General features: G+C 40.5%; 1 protein-coding gene across 1 annotated transcript in view; it reads right to left on the bottom strand.

Annotated features, from left to right (window-relative positions):
* Nucleotides 1-6,948: 6,948 nt before the first annotated feature.
* The window catches only part of DKK2 (dickkopf Wnt signaling pathway inhibitor 2), an 89,316-nt gene continuing 73,883 nt past the window's right edge, over nt 6,949-22,381 (bottom strand). Inside the window, exons 2-4 of the mRNA XM_083178626.1 lie at nt 16,531-16,681; nt 11,175-11,321; nt 6,949-8,240 (exon numbers count right to left, since the gene is read on the bottom strand). Of these exons, the coding sequence (XP_083034752.1) occupies nt 7,990-8,240; nt 11,175-11,321; nt 16,531-16,681 (549 nt within the window). The 3' untranslated portion in view covers nt 6,949-7,989. The remainder of the gene's footprint in view (nt 8,241-11,174; nt 11,322-16,530; nt 16,682-22,381) is intronic.

Below are 22,381 nucleotides of genomic sequence, written 5' to 3'. Positions count from 1 at the left end.
TGGGGCAGATTTAACATGTGCCATGCTGTGGCGTGTGTTCCACGGCCAGGAACGCAATGCAATTGGCGCTAAAAATTAATTGAGATGAGTGGTATATAAACCGGGACTGGGAATCTTTATGTGAGACTCCAGTCCCTTTGGCAGCTTAATCTATTGGCTTGTGAATATCTTTACCAGCATTATTTTTGATTCCTGTTCCTTCAGAAAGGTCACCAACCAGGATTGAAACGTTGGACGTTGTTTACAGGTTAAAATTTCAATACCCTGAAAAGAGCAATTTGCTCCTGCATTTCCGCATGTTAACTCATACGTTCATCAGGAGCAGTATTGCAAATGCGTATGCAATTGTGAATCAGTTTGCAATGGCTCCATTGGTCGTCTCTTTTCATTTCTGGGCAGCTCCTTCCCTTGCTTACCTTGCTGGCATTAGCAGTCTAGAAACATTGCATTTGTGTACAAACATGAATTAGGTGCAATATATTAAATCACTATATAAATACAACATAGTATTATCATTTATGTGTATTAAAGCTGATATATAGTAAAGTTAAAAACAGTAAATGAAGTATACTATATTTATTAATACTATAATAAATTAATAAATAATTAAATAGGAGGAAATAATAATAAACTCTTAATTTTACTTCTAAATTACCATAATTAAAAATAGTGGATGCCTAATATCACTTTAGTGCAGGCATGTCCAACGTTGGCCCTCCAGATGTTGTGAAACTACACATCCCAGCATGCTTTGCCACAGTTTTGCTATTAGAGAATGCTAAAACTATTGCAAAGCATGCTGGGATGTGTAGTTTCAAAACACCTGGAGGGCCAACGTTTGACATGCCTGATTTAGTGAATGGTTCCATTTTATGTGAAATGTTCCTTCTAAAAGAAATGAATGCAATTTAGATGATGCATACAAATATAGACTAAAATGTGACAATTAGAGAAACTATAATGACTGTTACAGTGGTGACAGTAAAGTATAACTGCAGGCTGCGTATTCCTTATCCAAATATCCTTTATCCAAATAATTCTGAAAACCAGCAAGTGAAAAAACATTTCTTTTTCTTTGCTAAAAGCACTACTGGGCACATCTGCACCAGCACTACTGGGGACATGATATGTAACTGGTACTAAATATGTGCAAGAAATTGCTTGTCATCTAAATTCAGCATCTGCGATAGTACACAAACTTTGTTTCATATTTTGAAACCTTGTTTCATGCACAAATAAAATATATTTGTGTGTATTTCATGTGTTTGGTGTGTTTGTACAACATAAGTGCAAGATACCTCAACATATATCATTGAAATAAACAATATTCTTAAATACGGAATAATCCGTTATCCAAAATTCTTCTCGTCCCGAGCATTTTGGATAAGGGATACTCAACCTGTATTATGTTAAGATTTACAACTGAATGCGTTTATCTCAGAAAAAAAGCATCATACTGGGCGGCTCTGCTTTTGTGTTTAAATGCTGTTAATGTGGAGACTGAGGGTAGTTGTGAAGGTAGTGCACTGGAGCTGGCTGTTGTGGTGCCCATTAATAGTGTCCCTATGTGCGACCTGACCCCTAAACTCAACTTTTGATGTTCAATATTGTACGGCGCCATTGAATCTGAAGAAAATTAAACTGCACATAAAACGTAATCTTTAGATGGGACATATATTCAGCTGATAATACATGACCGAAGGTGCTCTTAAAATATCCCTAACTTTAATGTAACTAATTATCTGGTTTAATCATATGCTGCCCATACACTTGTGAGATATTGTATACAATCATTCGATTTCGACCAATTCTTGGCGATAAATCTAATGATTGTATGCATTTTTAAGGGATTTTTCGACGTGATGCGCGGGCATGCCGTCAAATGTTGCGTCGACAGATATTATGTGCTGCACATAATATCTATCGAATAGTAGGAGCAGTCGCATGTGGTTTTTAACCACATGCGATTGCTCGAATACATTCCGGGGGTGGGGGGTGGAGAGGACACATTCAGCGTTGTGGGGTTTGGTGAGCGGGGGCCCTAGGGACCGCTGGCGGTGTACCTGTGTCTCATATCAGGGGCGGCAGAGTAGTGTAGCGCTAGCAGTAGCGCTTGCGGGCGGCGGGAGTCAGTGGTGGCGGGAGAATTGTTTAAAATACTGGGCTGCCCTGTGATTGATTGAGAGAGCTCAGCCAATCACAGGGCAGCCCAGTGTTTTCAACAAATATTCTGCCACCGCTGACTCCCGCCGCCCGCAAGTGCTACTGCTAGCATACACTACTCCGCCACCCCCTGCCCGCGCCCTTCCAGCACCCAATGTGCCATCGGAAGATCTGACTTTTGCACCCAAAAATGTGATCGGATTCGATGGACATCGTACTTCGATTTCGCATCGAATCCCATCGCATAAGTGTATGGGCAGCAGACTTTGAAAGCACTTCATGTAAAGTACTCTCTCATTCATCAGTTATTGGTGTACTGACCAGAAGAAAAATAACAAACATATATATTTTAAATATATATATATATATATATATATATATATATATATATATATAGTAATTTTTGTCATTTTTCTTACCTTTTTTCCCTTCGTTTATTGCCTGGATATATATGTCTATATAACAATATGCATAGCGATGTATAGTTTAAAAAAAAATATTTTTATATGTATTTTTTCATTTAGTATGTATTGTTCTTGTTTTTGTATCTCTTATGATCATGTGGTATATTGTATATATAGATTTGTCTATATACTGTATATAGCATTTATAGTGTATAGATAGCAGTTACGGAGAAATACTATGTATATGAACAACAGCAAAAGTAATAATCATTATGGTTCAAACCTGATATTGCAGCTATCTGATGAGTTCAGCCATTTAAGATACAAATCACTGTATTTAAGATACAAGCCCGACAGTAAGAGTCACCCCCCCTGACGAAGTCCTAGTAGTGATAAAACGCGTAGGTCGTGGTTTTCAACAGTGACGTGATTGCTGTGTGTGGATCCAGGAGGTCTGATCAGCAACACGCTGGAAGCTGTGTGGCTCCGGTCTGATCTGAGAGATGATCACCTGTGCTCCCTGTGTATACTGCTTGCAAGCTGTTCATATCTTATTTTTTACGTGTATGTGAGCTTTTTAATTAAATAAAGTGTGGTTGATACCTTTGCTCATTGTGCACTGTCTCCATATTTTTTTCATATATATATATATATATATATATATATATTGGAAAAGAAGGGGGGCGAGAAACAGCGCTCTCTAGTGTGATATCTGGGTCTCCAAATTTTTGGTGAATAAATGATTATGCGTACCGTGAGGAAAGTCATAAAGTGCTCATCAATATGTGATGTTTAGGAGCTCCTGTCCTTAGGATTACCAGGATATTGCCTGGAAAACGAATCAGCCTTTCAGCAATAGTGTCCCATGGATTCATACAGGGTCCAAGACCATCAGTGCCACGTGATAGGTATAAATATAAGGAAGAAACTCCAATTATAATTTAAAAGGAGTTTATTTTTTAAAAAGTGAACAAAGTGAACATAAAACAGGAAAAATAGCTTACATGAAGGTGCTGTAATAGAACACAGACCGCTCTCAACGCGTTTCGTCGCTTACTGCCTGTAAAAACGGCTGGACTTCATCAGGAGAGTATAATAACCTGACAGTCAGATGCTCTGTAGCAGCAGCAGTACAGGTGGCAGGAGGAAAGCTCCACAGCTGATCCTGCAGCAGGTACCATGCTGATCCGTGTTACCCAGCCGTACTTGTTGTTGACCTGACATTACTTCAGATACGCTCCTTGATAAAGGTCCTGCTGTTGGACCGAAACGTCTGAGCTTTTTCTGTTGATACACTACTATGATGAACTTATAAAAAATAAATATCCCAAATTGGATTTTATCAAAAGTTCACTGACTTTGATTATTGTGGAGAGTTTGCATTTCTCTGACAAGAGAACCCTGGATACATTTGGAGCTACGGACATTGTTTGGACCTCCCTTTGTGCACCCCACCTATACCCCTACTATAGTGCGAGTGCGATCATCTTCCAACCTATATATATATATATATATATATATATATATATATATATATATATATATATATATATATATATACTGTACTTAACATTGATAAACCATTAAATTCAAACAGGTTACATGATGAAAGATATTAGATGGCCTAGTCCAAATTAGTTATCATCAATTGAGCGAACAACATGATGTGATGTCAAATCCATTGTAATTATGGCAACATTTAACCTGAAGCAAACTGATTTGATTTTGAAGCCAGTCACAACCTAAGAAACTAACAATAATTTTGATGAGGTGATATTAAAAAGTTATAAGTACAATAATAGGAATCTGGTGGTCTTGGCTTGATTCCTAGAGAAATAAAGTTCCCAGAATAAAACTACATATAATGGGTCCAACTGGCAGTGAGAAAAGGCCCAAGATATAAAAATAGGCCATAAAGAATGATGTTTCCCCCAGCGGATGGTAGCCCCTCCAACTGAATGGAACGGTAAATGAATCAGTAGTTTTATGTAGACTGTCTACATTAGAAGGCAGCTGACAACATTATGTAATCTTCTTTCATCAACTAATAAAAGATTCCCTCACATGTAAGGAATACATGTAATGGGGATAGTCTATAATCTAAACTATTGCAATGAAACAATCACAACACTAAAAAGTGGCATAGAATGTACAACTACAGTATCTAAAGCTATTCATTGAGTAAAATTAACTTGTATCAGACAAGTAAAATATTTAAAAAAAGGCAGAGTAAATTTTTGCAGACTGCAGACTCTGTGGGTTTTGTGCCTGTTGGGGAGATGTACAATACAGATGGTGTGGTCAATATTTTGGGGATCGCTGCACAATACTGAATGGCTGAAATATCATTCATCTATATGGCATGGGATCAGTTGCTCACAGTCATGTTGTGATCCAGGTGATGGAAACATGCCATGTCTTGTATCTAACCCATTAATATATAAACATCTAAAGTTAATTCCTAGTGCTGCCAGAAAAATTCTGCTGTATGTGAAACAAAATCCACACAAAAGACACAAAGTGTACATATTAAGATAATACATAGTTGAGTTTTGAGTTAGTATCTCTCTGATCAAATTGCCACTACAACGCCATAAAGAAAGTTACACAGCAAACTGCATTTACCCTGTATCTTTATAGTTCAATGCCCATCAAAATGATGGCTTAGTCCTTATCTGCTCCTACCTCCAATTTATGTCATCACAGGTCCCTTTGCCCATATCCAATAACTTTGAAATATATCATTTTGGTTTCACTTTCTGTTAAGGAGTAATGTGGTCCCTCAAGTGGCCTCTGTAGTGTATTGACTGCATTTTAGCCTAAGTATACCCAGTCCTGTGTCTTTTCTCAGTTTTGTATACTGTGTGCAGTTATTTCAAACCATTTGTCTTTCTTAACCCTCCATCTTTTGTGTTTTTTTTTCTGTTTCCCTTTGCCCATCTTATTATAATCGCAGCCACCATCTTCTGTCATTTTTTGCCACCACCATATTTTCCTTCTGCCCTTCATACTTCTTCATTACCTGCACCTTCTGCTGCCACCCCCTTTTATATCAGGCCATTAATCCTTCTGGCATTTGCCAGAATTACAAAATGGCCATGACCAGCCATGCACAATCTGAATAAAAGTGTGCCAGGGTTTTGGCATCTAGAGTATAATGCATGTAGTAGAGTGTGCTATCACACACTCTTGCCTTTGAGGTTGAGATTGACTGGTGCTCAAAAAGCCCATGCAATAAAGATTCTGTGATCCTTTTCAAAGCTACTGCATCTTCAATGGTTTCAGCCACTGGACTTAAACCAGTTGCACACTAGACAATATTTTCTATGAATGATGTCAACTATGAATAATATTGTCAATGATTTCCCTTGAACTCTTGGGCAAACATACATGCAGTCGTTGATTTTATAGTCCAATTGAGCTGCATATATAGATGCCAGATGAGTCCACACATTGTAAATTATATTGAGAGTGCTGTACACAGTAGATAATATTACAATTGATATTGCTCAGAAGGGCCAAAATGAGCGATATTGTTTGTAATATCACTTAGAGAGGGTTATTCTGATTGCATCGCTCCCCTGTGCATTTGCACAGGGGAGCGATGTTTCGTGAATGCGCATAAACTTTTATGTGCATGTGCAGCCGCTTGGTGTGAGCGGGCTCAACAAATTGCTTATTTGTCGGCCCATTCGTGTGGCAGGTAGTCAGCTGATGTCACCAGATGTCAGCTGCAGCCCTCTTCCCGTACAGGGAGCCTGCAGATCTAAGGCACCAGAGAGGTGTCTTAGATCTGCGAGCACTTGCAAAATCAATCAATGGTCATTCACCTTTGAATGACTTTGTCCTCGCATGCTAGTATGTGAATGGATGTTTATGACTGGGGATATTCGGCGTGCGAGTGGGGATGGGCGTTCGTGCGGGCAGAGCATAGATGACACGCAAAGATGCACATTTTGCAGCTTTGCGTGTCAACCAGGATCAGGACCAGTGTGTATGGGTTTACTGTAAAGTGATAATGCAATAAAATACAAAACCGGTCATGTTTAATGCCTTTAAATAGGGTGGCAGTACTGCTTGGAAGTGTTGCATAGTAGATACATTCCCCAAATTTTGCTGGTGTTTGATAGTAGCTATATATAGAAATGTATAATAACCATGTTTAACAACTATTCACTTGCCCTCCTTCTTCTATATGTACATAGTTTTTCCACTAAACCGCATATACAGTTAAAAAAAATCATATGAGCAAACCGTATGCAAGCCGTATGCTTCCATTTGACATTAAAAATTGCATTCAAGTTTTTTATTTTTTTTTATTTTAATGTGTTATTTTGTACCACAAATAACTATAATTTTACCCTCAGTTTGGTATTATGAGACACAATAATATACAATGCAAAGCAAACCACATATAGATATTTTATTTTTTTAAAAGCCAATGATCAAAACTGGGCAGACATATGTACTTTTATATTTGACAGCATAAATAACTGTGAAAAGTAAAAAAAAAAAAAAGAAAAACAATTATAATTCAATAAGAAGTTTGGTGCAAAAGGCAAAGCAGCCCTCAGTATTTCCTGTATTCCTGTGTACAGTCTTAGGATTTTACTCTAGCAAAATCTCCCTACAATGATATTACTTTGCTTGTAAATTATAATACGTGTAGAAATTTTTAATACCATACTCTCATAATGTTAAACCACAATGAACCACTGTAGAACTTTAAAATGGACAGCAAACACATGTGCAATAACCTTTTCTAAAAGTTACAATGAACTCTGTGTTAACCAGGCATGCGTTCCTCCTAATTAGTGTAATTTAATAATAATGATCTGCTCAGCACAGATTGAGCAATATCTAACTTCCATAGATCTGGTATTCATAATTGAGCTCTGAAATGCATATGGTAGTTGCCAGTAATTGGCTGGGCCAAATATGTGTTCTGTGTTCTGAAAAATACTTTCTTGACAAAGAACAGGATATAATGTAATTGTGATCCGGTCTGATTGATCATCATAAGAAAATGCTATAGATGTTTTCCCTTGACAAGATCTGCTCTATTTTGTATGTGAAGGACCACAATACCAATGCACAGGAAACTCAAAAAATATGTTTGGATTTTGTTAAAACATTCTGACAGAATACACAAACAGATTATTTCTACAAAGCTATTGATCATACATTTTGTAAAATCAGTGAGCATGCACTGTAACAATTGTATATGTCATTTTTAAGAAATGTCACCGTCGCAAAAATGTTTATTTACACAGTAAAGCTCCAATAGCTCCAGTTCAAAATATATATATTCCCTTTCAGTTCAGTGTTTTTTCCTCAGTACTGATGTCCTTAATATATGTGCCCATCTTGTACCATTCTGAAAACTCACAGTCTGTTGTGACAATGGCTGCTTTCGAAATGATTAGGGTTTCTGGCAAATGTGTAGTCTGGATTTTGAAGAATATGTGGCATCTTTCCATACTTTACAAGACAGGCCTTTTGCACAATCGCATCTCTGAAAGATCTCGAGACCATGAGATCCTTTTTTTCTCAGTTTTGTGCAAACCTCTCCTTGGCGTAACACGGGTTTGCAAATTTTGGTCCAGAAGTGACGAGCACAGCAAAAGCCTTCAATGCAGTCGGTTGACCGAAGGCAAGGATCTCCTTCATGTCCTACAATAAATATATGGTTGAAATGAAATTGCAAGTAATATACAATATGTTCCTTAATTTTATTAAAGTTAGTCATTGCACTTGCAAAAACCAAAATAGTAAGTTAACAGTAATGGTTCAATGTGACATAGAACCTTTCTGTATTCTATATTACAGATGGGGCCATTCTCTCCCTTGCTGCCAGCATGCCAAATTTCAGTATCTGGTGGCTGCTGGTAGACCGGTGGATGTGGACGTGCAAGCGCCTCATACGCTCAGGCGTCCGTTGCTGAGAATGTGGCTGGTGATAGCGCGGGTTGGTAGACTGGGAGATGGGAACTGCTCAGATGAGAGGAACTACATCTGTACAATGGGCCTGTTCAGAGATGGACATAGATTGTAAGGCAACTCTGTCTTTTGACGTGGTATCTGGAAGGCTCACAGACAATGTCCAGGTAGACAGTCAACAGGTTGACACCAAAAGTTCAGCATTTACAAAAGGTTGACACAAGCAAAAGATAATTTGTGCCATGCACTACACAAATTGAAGGTTCACGTGCTCAAAGTGTTGACTTTGACAACAAAAAGCTCATATCGAGCTTTTCATGTGTCAATCTTTTCCATGTGGACAATTTGCTTGTGTAGACCTTTTGTCACTGTTGACCTAGTGTATGTTGATCTTTTGGTGACCACCTAGACATTGTCTATGTGCTAATCCACACCCTTTGAATGTTGCTGCTGTACATGCTGCAGGAGGTGTCTTGTGTATATAGACGCCTATTGACAATTTCTGTGATGACCGCTTCAGGCCTGCGATTAGTTGCAAATCCATTAGCAAGTCGTTCACCATCAAATGATTTTTCAAGTGTGTGCAGTCTGTGTGTAGCCAATGACTTACTCAGCGGCTGCAGTAGAAACAGGCTAAATCGGACCCGGAGCTGTCACACGCCTTACCCTACATAAAACCCCCGTTCACACCTGCGTTTTCTCTGACACTCCCACAAAATGTCTGGTTACCACCCTCAAATGCTGGCTGCATGTCAATTGCCTTCCTTACGGCCAGTGGTAAAAAGTAGGAGGATTTTATCACAGGATGGCATCGAGCATGTGTACTATGGGCCAAATGCATCTGCAGTCCAGTGCCATATGCTGATTAGGCTGCAGCCTAGGGTGACAGGACTTGCAGATAAAATAAAATGAAGATTTAATAATTCCATGCTTGTTAGCGCTACCACCCGTCCCGATGTACTGTGGGGGGTAATGTTCTTAAAGTGACTGCCAGATGGCTGTGCCAATATAACTTACTGATGGGACCATACATTTATGCACATTGTGCATCAGCACCAGCCGGGCAGCCTAAAGCCAAAGTCTTCTTCATACGCCACAAGCATTAGACCATACATGACACTTGTATAAACTTCATAACATGCACATTGGCAATATGACTAGCGAGTCACTCAGCACCCATTTAAGTGAGTTTTGCTGCATTACAAGGGCAACTACATGTGCATTAGTCTAGGGAAACTTTAATCAGGCCCTCGTGCGTCTATCAGCTGCAAATTTGCAGGCCAAGAGATCAGGTCTGAATTAGACTCGTTGAACCAACATTATATTTTTTTTAAGGCATCACTGAAGCCAGTGCAATAGCAATAGATACAGATGGAGCACCTCTCAGCCAGGGCCGGGGCTTGCCAGAATGCCCCTGCTGGCGATCGCTGGCGGAGAGGCGCTCCATCTAATTGGGACACGCAAGCGTCTCTCATGCACGTACGTCCCAGTTTCCAGGCGGTGGGGGACGCGAACCCTGCCCTTTAGGGAGATGGGCTTTAGGGAGACAGGCAGGGTTTGGAGGGAGGGGGGGGAATGCTTGGAGGCGGCAGCGATCAACGGGGACTGGCAGGGAAGTTTCAGGGAATGGCAGGGAGCTCCGTCGGAAGGGGACAAGTGAGCATCTCATGCGCACGTGCTGGCGGGGGCTAGTGGTTGGCGATCTGACCACCAGACCCCCAATAAATGAGCGACGCTACATATGTAATAAAGGCTCCGGCATTATGTATCAGGGGAGAGGGTCCTAAGTAAGCTTTACACACAAAAGTCATTTGGGGCATCCTTTCTTAAATTGCCTTTGCTGCCAGGCATACCAGGTGAGTCAGTGCATCTCAGCAATTCTTTATTTTTTTTAGACCCCCAGTAAACATGAAGGACCAGTCTCACTGTTAAGTAGGCGATTCTGTTTGAAAAGTTAAGGAACAATTTTATTTTCAATTTTCATTCTTTTTTTTTTTTTAATAAGCTGTGATTTGGCAAACCTCCACTTGAAACATTGCATCTTGGGAAAATCGGCATTGCATTTTCAGATTGGATGTATTTTGAGTGTGGTTTGTCTATCAGTAAATTAGATGGCTTACAATGCATATACCACAGTACATTAAATCCTACAATTTGCTAAAAGTAAGTGCCCAACTCTATATTTTATGAACCTTTTGCATTATCGGTTTTGGTATAAGAATTAATAAGATTTGAGAATAAAGTTTATTTTATGTATCAATTACCTTTCTTTTAGTTACTTTAATGCTGTCTTCAAATTAATTATGTAAATAATAATATATATTTTTTAAAGTTTCAGTTAAAAAAATGATCAAGGCTCAATGTTAACCCTTTAAGTGCCAACATCTCTATGAGAGATGCACAAAATATCCACTGAAAATGCCAACTTTGCTCACATTTGTTATATAAATTCAAATAACAAATGTGTAAAAAAAAAAGATTATATTTCATATATATATAATGTAAACATTACAGGTCATTATGATGGCTAAAAATGTTTGCTTTGCAATTTTCACACATACTGTATTTTGAAAAATACTCTTGGCACTCAAAGGGTTAATCAGAATAAATCTGTTTATAGAGAGGGTGCTAGATTAGTACATTTTTCTGTTGCATTTCTTATCTTACCTTTTATATGGGGTATTTTAGAATGATGTCTTCCAAGATTCTGCCAACCTAGATCCTTATTGGACATATGACTGTTTTTTTTTGGACGTCCTTCAAGTTCTGGTATAAGAGCAGTCAAGATAGTTTCAGCAACTGGGATACAAATGCCTGTGAAATAGACACATTTTTTCTCAGTTCTTATTTAAACATCTTGTCAGTATGTACAGTGTTAGGGGCATATACAAATCAAAAAGGGTGTTTTAAATGGGCTACCTTAAATCTAAAATCTTATACCTTAAATCTAAAGAGAACCAGTGGGGACCAACTGGATCCCGGGATCATAACAACACAGTTGAGTCAATTTTGCATGTTATTTAACTACTAAACCCTACAACATGTTATTTTGAATATAGTTACCCTGTCCACTTGAGTTTTTCTGTAAGTTAATTTATCCCTGGATTCTTCTCAGCATTTACTAAAACTAATTTGATTATTTATCATTTCTACCATGACAAGTTTTATTGTAGATCAGGGATGGGGAACCTTTGGTCCTCCAACTTTTGTTGAACTTTGCATCCCAGCATGCCCTGCAACAGATTTTGCATGGCCAAATAGCAAAGATGTTCATGTGAGATGATAGAAGAGGTATGACACAGAAGGGATGGGATCGTTTGGTCTACAGCAAGTTGGTCGACAAGCGTTAGTTCGACATGGGGAAAGGTTGACATGGTTCTATGTCGACATGGGTCAAGGTCGACATGGATATAGGTCAACATGTCAATAGGTCGTCACAAGCAATAGCTCGGCAGGAAAAAGGTCGACATGGGGTTTTTCACTGTTTTTTGACCCGAATGTCGACACAGTCCACATGGACACAGTTTCCAATGCAGTTTCCAATGCACCGCATCACCTAACATTGCTTGCGATGCTTCGGGCACAGTGCCTCTCTGCGCTAGGCACACTATTTTATTCTCCCACCATGCCCTAGTGGATGGTAGAGCATGAAATACCGCCTGTCAGCACATGTCAGCTCAAAAAACAGTGAAAACCCCCATGTCGACCTGTTGACCTAGACCCTGTTGACCTAATGCTTGCGTCGACCCAATGACCTGTCGACCTACACCCATGTCGACCTTGACCCATGTCAACCTAGAACCATGTCGACATATCCCCATGTCGACCTAACGGTGTCGACCCAACGCTTGTCGACCATCTTGCTGTAGACCCAATGACCGTATCCCACACAGAATAGGTAACTGTATGTTACAGCTAATATAGTTAATTCAAATAAAAGAAAGAAAATTAAAAACTTTGGTACTCTTTACCTAGCACGGCGCCCGCGATTGGCATCGCATGCACTAAAAAAACGGGTGCGACGCGATGCCCGCGATTTCCCATAGGGATCAATGTTAAAAGTGTCAATGGACGCGATTTTTGTGTTCAATGCCTCAATGCCCGCGATTTGTCCATAGGAAACAATGTTAAATGGGCCACAGAGCCCTAATAGTCCCCCTGAAGTCTGAAATGGCCCCCACAATTGTTAACGCCACCCCACGATCAAAGTGAACCCGAAGCGTGGCGAGCGCAGCGAGCCCGCGAGGGTGGCGGTACGCGTCCTCTGACCTTTTCATACCCCCACTATCCACGTCGGCGTGGAGTTGAGAATAGAATAGTGTGGCGAGCACAGCGAGCCACCGAACCCAAAGCGTGGCGAGCGCAGCGAGCCCCGCGAGGGGACTCGCGGACACCTGTGAAACCCGCCAAGGGATGCGTTTACCTGTGAAGGTATCCGCGTCCCCTCGCGGGGCTCGCTGCGCTCGCCACGCTTCGGGCTCGGTGGCTCGCTACGCTCGCCACACTATTCTATTCTCAACTCCACGCCAACGTGGATAGTGGGGGTATGAAAAGGTCGGAGGACGCGTACCGCCGCCCCTCGCGGGCTCGCTGCGCTCGCCACGCTTCGGGTTCACGTTGATCGTGGGGTGGCGTTAACAATTGTGGGGGCCATTTCAGACTTCAGGGGGACTATTTGGGCTCTGTGGCCCATTTAACATTGTTTCCTATGGAAAAATCGCGGGCATTGAGGCATTGAACACTAAAATCGCGTCCATTGACACTTTTAACATTGTTCCCTATGGGAAATCGCGGGCATCGCGGCCATCGCATCGCACCCGTTTTTTAGTGCATGCGATGGCCGCGATGCCCGCGATGGGCGACGTGCTAGGTAAAGAGTACCAAAACTTTTATTTACTTTTCTTAACAATCATCTATATTTTCAGTACTTAGTTATTTGCAAATGACATAAGGAAAGCCAGAGTGCAGCATGTTCCATGTCAGACTAATAAAGCATGGTGACCACCCAAGGAAACAGTTAATATTAAAGGCATTTATTCTCCGCAAGAAACATTAGAATATTATTTGAAATGGTCCTTAATTTGGAAAAACATACGGAACTGTTTTAGAATTTTTCAGACACTGCATCAGTTTTGGATTGTCTTCTTTCACTTTTCAGTTGATCACTAGTCTGTATTGCGCGTGTTTACAGCGTCTTTCACATATGCAAGCTGTAGTTGTGTTCTGTCATTTCTCTGGGGTCTAAGGGACTGATTCATGTTTGTTATGCTGGCCATACAATATGATTGATTGCTATGGGCCACATCACCTCATAGATTTCTGTGGGGGTGAGTTCAAACTGAAATCTAAATTGCTGTGTAAAAATAAAGTTGTCCAGTATTTGTGGGCTACATTCAAAAGCGGGCAGCATTTTCCCTACACAGAAAAAATATACCCCACCCAAATCTAAATCTCTACATGTTACATCTGAATAGATGTCTTTTAGCTGTGTAAAAGTGACCCATGAGATCATGTATAAACCAATAAGCTTTTTGGTTCTTGCTTTTCCCTAGGTTCATAATTGACCATAATTGACCATCTTTGACGTAATTGGAGGACTCATTAACAGCACATTTAGTTTGAGCCACAAAAACACCCATATCTTTTATTTTTTTAAATAAACCATTACGTTTAAAAAGTTGTTAAAAAGTTTGATCATACAAATTAGTTTTGACATTGCCATAACATAAACCATTGCAATTCCCACTTAAATGTATCTGTGTCTGCTTTCATTGCACTATAGCGTTCAGCAATAATTATCCATTGGCAATGAGTTCCTGAGTGGAAACACTACAAAATACAATCTTTTTTAAATATAATTTTATTATAACTAAAGCTACATTTAATATGTGTATAATACAATTCTGTGATATAATATATGTGGTACGGTATATTATAGTAAACTGTTTTGTTACCACGGGGTATTTTCTTGTTTTGCATGTTAGGGCGGATACAGAGCACATGTTGAGAGGGTCAGTACAAAGCACTGCAAAGTGTGTCTGGGGTAGGGGAGGTCTGCACAGTAAACAAATATTGAGGAATTACTGTACTTCCCATGTACTTATTGGATATGAGGTCAGAGTGCATATTAGGGTGTGAGGGTCTGTTCATTGTAAGGAGGGGGGTAGTGCTTACCCTGCACAATCTATAGTGGCGGAGGAAATTACAATGAGTACCCTGCATGGTGTATAGTTGGAGTGGAGGGGCAGTACTCAACCTGCACGATTGTCCTGACACCAGTGACTGACACTGCATTACAGTACACTACACACCAGTGCCTGACCCTGCATTACAGTACATTACATACAATACTAATGACTGACTCTTCATTACGGTACCCACCAGTGACATACCTTGCGATACATTACAGACCAGTTAATGGCATCACATGTTTGTGTCTGATCCCAGGTCGGGGCAAGCAGGCACTGCAGACACAAGGAGTGAAGGCAGGGCAGCAGATGGGGGCTCCAGTTTTGGAAGTAACATTATGGCTACTGTCACTCTCTATGGGATATAACTCTGGTCTTCTGCCTGCTCGCTGTGACTGATGTGAAGGAGACTGTGAACTGTGAGACTACTCACCATACTACCATGTGTTCCTCCACTGGGCAATGATCATGTAATTACCCCTTGGCAATGAGCAGGTAACTCCCCCTAAGCAATGAGCAGGTACATCCCTCTGGGCAACAAGCATGTAATTTCCCTTGTGGAATAAGCATGTCACTCCTCCTGGGCAACAAGCAGGTAACCCCTCCCAGACAATGTGCATGTAATTCCCCTGGGAAATGAGCAGTATGACACCCCCCCAGGGCAATGAGCACTAACCCCCTAGGCAACGAGCAAGTAAAACCCCCGGGCAATGAGCAGGTAACTCCCACTGGGAAACGAGCATGTAACTCTGCCTTGACAATGAACAGGTAACTCCCCCAGGGCAACCAGCATGTTATCCCCCCAGGCAACGAGCAGGTAACTCCCCTGGGGAACAAGCATATAATTCCCTCTGGCAACAAGCATATAATCCCCCATGGCAATGAGCATGAAACCCATGGCAAGGAGCATGTACCCCAGTGCAAAGAGATTTAACTCATGGCAATGGACATGTAGGTAACAACAGTTATGTGGCATAATATGTCATATGTATTATGGGGTGTGGTATCATATGTAATAGGCATACAGGGTGTTGTAGAATATGTATTAGGCATCACGGTGTGTGGCATAATAAGTAATAGGCATTATGGTGTGTGGCATAATTTGTAATAGGCATTTTGCTGTGTTTTATACTATGTAATAGGCATTACGGTTTATTATATAATAAGTAATAGGTATTACATTGTGTGTCATATTATGTAATAGGCATTACGTTGTATGGCATAATATGTAATAGGCATTACAGTGTGTGGAATAATATGTAATGGGCATGACATGTGTGACAATGTATAATGGCCCTGGTGCAATGTGTGGTGTAATATGAATTTGTAAAAATATGAGGGAACGCCCCTGCCCCATGTCCTATATTTTTGCCTACATACAGTTTAGTCAAAAATGTAAGGAAAGTTAGCCAAAATCACACATCGTTAAAGGGGCTTTCAATACCGAAGCGCAGTCGGTATCACAGGTAAAAATAGACTGTGCAGCACAGCCTCTACTATATCGCCAAATCATAATCAAAGCCTTAATTCAGCCCTGCTCATTTTCACCAAGCCCTGCAATGCGATAGACTCAGAGTTTGGGTATGGTGGGCAACAACAGCTGTAGAATTAATCATATACATCCGAGCCAACCCCCATGGTGCTTGTGCCTCCTGGAAGTGCTATCATTACAAAGGACAGAGCTGTCCTTTGTTAAAATCTTCTTTCATACAGTGTTAATAAATGCTGATATGCAGTGTCCTGAAAGTAGGCTACTCTTTTGACAATTATGTCTAACTTAAAAAAAAACATGATTCTGAGCAGAAAGTTGTCTATCAATGCATCCTGTTTCTTACCATTGTTGCAGCGATTCCCGGAACAGCACATGCCATCTCTATGGCAACGTTTCTTTTTTCTTCTGCAGACCATACAGGAAGAAGGAGCCTGGTGAGGACTGTAGCAGTATCTTCCAACTTCACACTCTTTATCACTAATACATGGATATGCCTGAAAGAGGTAACAGAACAAAAATTCTTAGCAGGAGTGCCTTATAGTTATCATCACATGTATGTATTTGGCTACACATGTTATGTTTAAACATGGCCAACATTTTGTACCACGTATACAGCTTTATATGACCTTATATCATCATTGTAGGACTCTCAGAGATAATAATTTTATCACTAGATAAAGAAGACTTCAAGGGGCATATTTATCAAATGAAATTCACTCTGTAATTGTTCAGCTAGGTACTATCCAATTAGCCCTGATAAGCCAATATGTGCTGCGATTTATCTGAGATTTTGTTTCACCTGCCTAGGGCAGGCGAAACTAAATCCTCAAAAGCAGCCATGTTTTTTAGTTAAAATGGCGCTCTAGCATCCTAAAACGCATGTTTCACTGAACCTTATGTTTTCTGGAGTAAATGGATTTTTTTTGGAGGGGTCACTATAATTAGATACCAAAAAAACAAATAAGTGTAACCCTGTCAAAACACCACATAACTGAACCTAAGGATAAAAGGCAAGGAAAATGTACTTAATTCAACAAATCTTCCTAATTCAAATATATATGTTTTAGAATATCACACATATTTTTGTGAAATCAAGCAATTCTCCATGAGTATTGATACTATCAACTACTATTGCTACAAAATTATATATATTTGTTTTTAACAAGTTACATAAGTATCCATTTCTTCACAGGCGCTGTGATCTAGCTTCCTTTTTTTATTTGTTACTTGCCTAATTGGTGGGGACTGCCAATCCCTTTGATCACATGCAGCAGGGAAAAATATTTTCATATTGAAAGAGCTCTATTCTTAATTTTTAATACACAGCACCAGGAGGAATAGTGTCCTAGGACACTTATGTGGGGTACACACCAGAACGACCACGATCATTCACGACCGATAGACGACCATGAAACGATTTCCCTTGGACTGCCCGGGAGCTCCTGGGCAGTCCCCAGCTAAAGATTTGCAAAAGGTGTCTATTTTTTGCGAAACGATCTTGATCTGATCCCGATGCAAAGGTATTGGACTGTCCGCGACAGACAGTCTGTCGGACTGGTATTGACGGATCCTACCTGCAGCACGTAGGACCCACGACGCGACCAAACAAGTGGCGGTTAAGCGCATTGGATCTTAATCGGATCAACAAAATGACAAAAAAGCCCAAAAGTACAATCAGTCGGTATTGTATCTAGATTGATGGGATTGAGGGAAAATCGTCCTGGTGTGTACCCAGCATTACTGTTTGTATCTTCAATTTTTTCAGGACCCCAACAGCTGCCAATGATTCAGTAATTATGCCCTAAGTTGCAAATAAGACATCAGGTAAAGCAACAAGGGTTATGGAGCTAACAGATTTGCATTGTAATATATCTAATGCAATGTTGCAGTGTGATTTATTATTTATTTATTAACAGTTTCTTATATAGCGCACACATATTCCGCAGCGCTTTAAAGAGTATAGTAGAACATTCACATCAGTCCCTGCCCCAGTGGAGCTTACAATCTATATTCCATACCACATATACACGCACACACAGACATTCTAGGGTTAATATTGTTGGAAGCCAATTGACCTTTCAGTATGTTTTTGGATTGTGGGAGGAAACCAGAGTACCCGGAGTAAACCCAAGCAAGCACAGGGAGAAAATACAAACTCTGCACAGTTAGGGCCCTGGGAATTGAACCCATGACCTCAGCGCTGTGAGGCAGTAATGCTAACCGTTACACCGACCATGATGCCTTGTGATGTCTAGACATGCAAACATGGTATGCAGGAGAAATAATGTTCTAGCATGCTGCACACATATTAGCTAGCTCTGTTCCATTACACTGCATTATTGTATATCATACTGTAATCTAGGTACTTCATATGGCATTATGAAATGCCAGTCGTGGGGATCAGCTGATTAAAAAGACTTTTGCTGGATAACCACTTGGTTAAACAGCTACATGTGTATGTTCATTTCATGTTGATCTTTTGATGGTAGTGGCATGTTGGTGATGAATAAAGAATACAGCCATATAGGGAGATACTTCTGTTTATTACCATGAAGAGATGTATTGAAGGATACTGGCAATATTTACATCTGAATAACTGCAATAAACAGCAATACACAATGGCATATATTCAATGCCGTGGGCGAGCGGTGACTGCGAGATCCTGATAGAAGCCTGACAGTTGGATCCCGATGAGTATTATAATCTTAACCTATTGAGTGCCAACATCTCTGTGAGAAATGTTTAAAATATTGTCTAAAAATGCCAACGCTTCTCACATTTTTATATTAATTCAAATAAAAAATATTGTGTTAAAAAAGACTATATTTCCTATATAAAAAATGTTTTTTTTCACACCTATTTTGACAAATGAACTTGGCACTCAAAGGGTTAACCCTAGTTGTAACCCTAAACCACCACTTCTACAGCCTAACCCTATAAGATGTCATTGGGATTTGTCTGCATTGTGAGCATCAGGACTATTGTTAACATTTGAATCCTGATCACTAGAAAGCTAATCACTTGCCAAAGAAAAATATCACTGGTTTAAGAGGATCATAATAAATAGAACTCTTTGGGGCATATCCAATTCACTGCGGCTAATTTTTATCATACGACCATGTTCAATTAGGTCCTGCAGCCCAGCTTCAGAAGCTATAAGGAAAAACATCCAGTAATACTAAAGTGTCTTCTCTTTTTATGGAGAGGGCATAGCAAAAGATGGAGTAGCTCTCATTAGAGCTGCTCCTGGCGATTCTATCACCCTCCGCCTCTGCTCGTTAACAGCCAGAGCGGGGTCCACATACCAGATGCTTGCACTCCCCGTTCTGACAGAGCCCGCCGGCGCCTCCTCGCTGATCCCCGCCACTGCCTGCACCCCCCAACCCTTCTTATCTCCCTGAAGCGGGGAAGGATTTCCACCATAAGCCACCAAGTGAAGGGGACGCGCGTGTGTGTGAGAAGCTCACTTGTCCACGTCAGATGCAGCACGTCTCCGCCAGAGATCGCCAGCTCAGGGAATCTGGCAATTCCCTGGGCTGGCTGAGACTACATCTGTATGTACCCTGAATCTGTGTAATCTGCTGAGATCAGTCATTTAAAAATATACAGTGTTAAAACCGTTTCACTATGTGGAATTCAAAGCCATTGATTTGTCGCAAAGATATAGTTGTGGGGAAAATTTGCCAACTATATGCATCTAAGCATTTTGAGGCCCAAGGTCTGTAATTGTTCACATATGTAAGATCACATGCACAAAAAAGAACATGCTGGCCGGCTACTAGGTATTAAACTGACTGCAGTCCATAGTAGTTGATCATTCTTCAGTGAGAGCAAAGGAGTCACTACTGCCTGCGGGAATTACCCTTGCTATCGCAGTTCAGACTGGAAATCCTGGGGAGTGAAGACACCTCCCCCAGAGGTTGCCTGTCCGGCTGTTATTAGCTGGAAGCACTTCCAATAGGAGGTCAATCCCACAACTAGGCAGTCTCTGCGGATGGTGATTACACTGAGGGGACTCCAGCCCTGCAGTCCCTAGGTCAAATCTTCCACCTAAGCCTACCCAGGGAAATAAAGCACTCTGATTTTCACAGTCAAGTTAGATACATGTCTCCAGAGAGTATATCTAACAAATTAAAATAATTAGAGGAGAATTTTGGTTTATTTTTTTGATGCTATTAAAGGAAATGTTTTCAACAAAACTTATTGTTCTAAAAAATATGGTAAAAATGGATCGCATTACCGAGGTTGGCGGCTCCACACCACAGGTTTAAAGGCATAAACGGCCGGCACACCCCGCTCGGCAAGTAGGAGCAGGTTACAGCTCACTTCACAAAGACTCCTGTTTGACAGACGCTAGGCCACAACCAACGCGTTTCGTCATCAGACTTCGTCAGAGGGCTGCCGGAGCTAATTTTCCATTTTTACCGTATTTTATGAGCCTGAATAAAAGAGCTTTATATCAAAACTTTATTTTATATCAAAACTTTATTTGTTTTGTTATATATATATAATATATGCATAATATTGACACGTTCCTAATAATGTCCTTTAACCCTTTGAGTGCCAACATCTCTTTGAGAGATGTGCACAATATCCTGTAAAAATTCAAGCGTCGCTCACATTTGTTATACAAATTCAAATAAAAAATGTTGTGTTAAAAAAGATTATATTTCCTATATAAGGTAAACATTACAAGTCATTATGATGATTGAAAATGTTTGCTTGGCAATTTCAATACCTATTTCGACAAATTTACTTGGCACTCAATGGATTAAACGCTTACATTCTGTAAAATAACGATAATAAACTGCAGGGGGATGGGTATAATGGTTAGATATTGCCAGGCACAGAACAGACAACTGCACTAAACTGCCAGGGAATGAAGTTAAGTGATCGCTCACTGGTTTGTCATTATTTGGAGCATATCAACAATTTATAAGTCTTAACATGATAAAACATATTGCAAAACATGCTATACGTAACCTTACATACTTTATACATAGTGTACATTTTAAAGTGCTCTATGTAGTTTCCTGAATTTCCAAGGCGACTTCTCTGAACTAACAGTAACAGCAGGTAGTTATTGCTACAATGGTGAACAAATGGCCTAAGTCGATGGCTGTTGAGCTTTCCACTCAAGTTTCTCTTACATTTAACAGCAGAATAATTTGTTAGTTATTGTTGGCTTCCACAGATTGTACAATACAACATTAAAAATGTCTACACCTGCCAAAATACTCAACTTAAAAGCCAGTTTTGCAATAATGTACTTGGACTGACTATGCTCAATATTGCAATATAAAGATCAGAGAAGTGCAAACTGGGCTGAACAGAAGTACTGCAGCTGCTTACACTTTATTTAGGGCCTAATTCTGGTTGGTTTGCAAAAGCAAACTCCTTTAATAGACAAAACCATGTGCACTGAATAGTGGGGCAGATGTAATGTGCAGAAAGAGTTAAGGTCCATACACACTGGGAGCGTGTATGGACAGCGATGATCGCTATCATCGCTGAGGGGAAAGCCACTCAGTGCATACACACTGAGCAACTTTCCCCCTCCCCAGCACCGTCAGCAGGGGAGGATGGCTATCCATAGCACAGCGCTATGGAAAGCCTTCCACAAAGCCGCTCATCTGCTGGTAAAACCAGCAGATCAACGGCATTCCTGGTGATGATGCGGAAGCGCGCATCACCACTCATCGCTGGGCCGTACACACTGGGCGGCTTTCATGCTGAAAGCCGCTCAAACAAGAAAACTGAGCGGCTTTCACGTGAAAGTCGCCCAGTATGTATGGGCCTTTACATTTTAGTAAGGTGTGTTCAAACTGAAATCTAAATTGCAGTGTAAGAATAAATCAGCCAGTATATAACCTGCACAGAAACACAATTACTCACCCAAATGTAACTCTCTCTGCACATGTTACATCTGCCCCACCTGCAGCGCACATGGTTTGTCCACTAAAGAAGGAGTTTGCTTTTGCAAACCAACCAGAATCACCCCCTTAGTTCCTTTCCCTGCTTACTGTACATTAGGTATTTTTGAGCTGGGGATGGGGAACTTCTCAGGGCGTGGCCTAATTGACCATGGCCATGCCTCCTTAGGAAAAAATAGAAAACAAGTATTTGTAGTGTCACAAAGGCCCTGTATGTAGCAGCCACAGAGTTTCCAGCTAGGGAGATGGCATTGGGGACTG

This window comes from Crinia signifera, chromosome 1 (assembly GCF_055691185.1).
Source record: "Crinia signifera chromosome 1, ASM5569118v1, whole genome shotgun sequence".
NCBI classification, from domain to species: domain Eukaryota; kingdom Metazoa; phylum Chordata; class Amphibia; order Anura; family Myobatrachidae; genus Crinia; species Crinia signifera.
The sequence above is the reverse complement of the archived record's forward strand: the minus strand, read 5'-3'. Positions and strand labels throughout refer to the sequence as shown.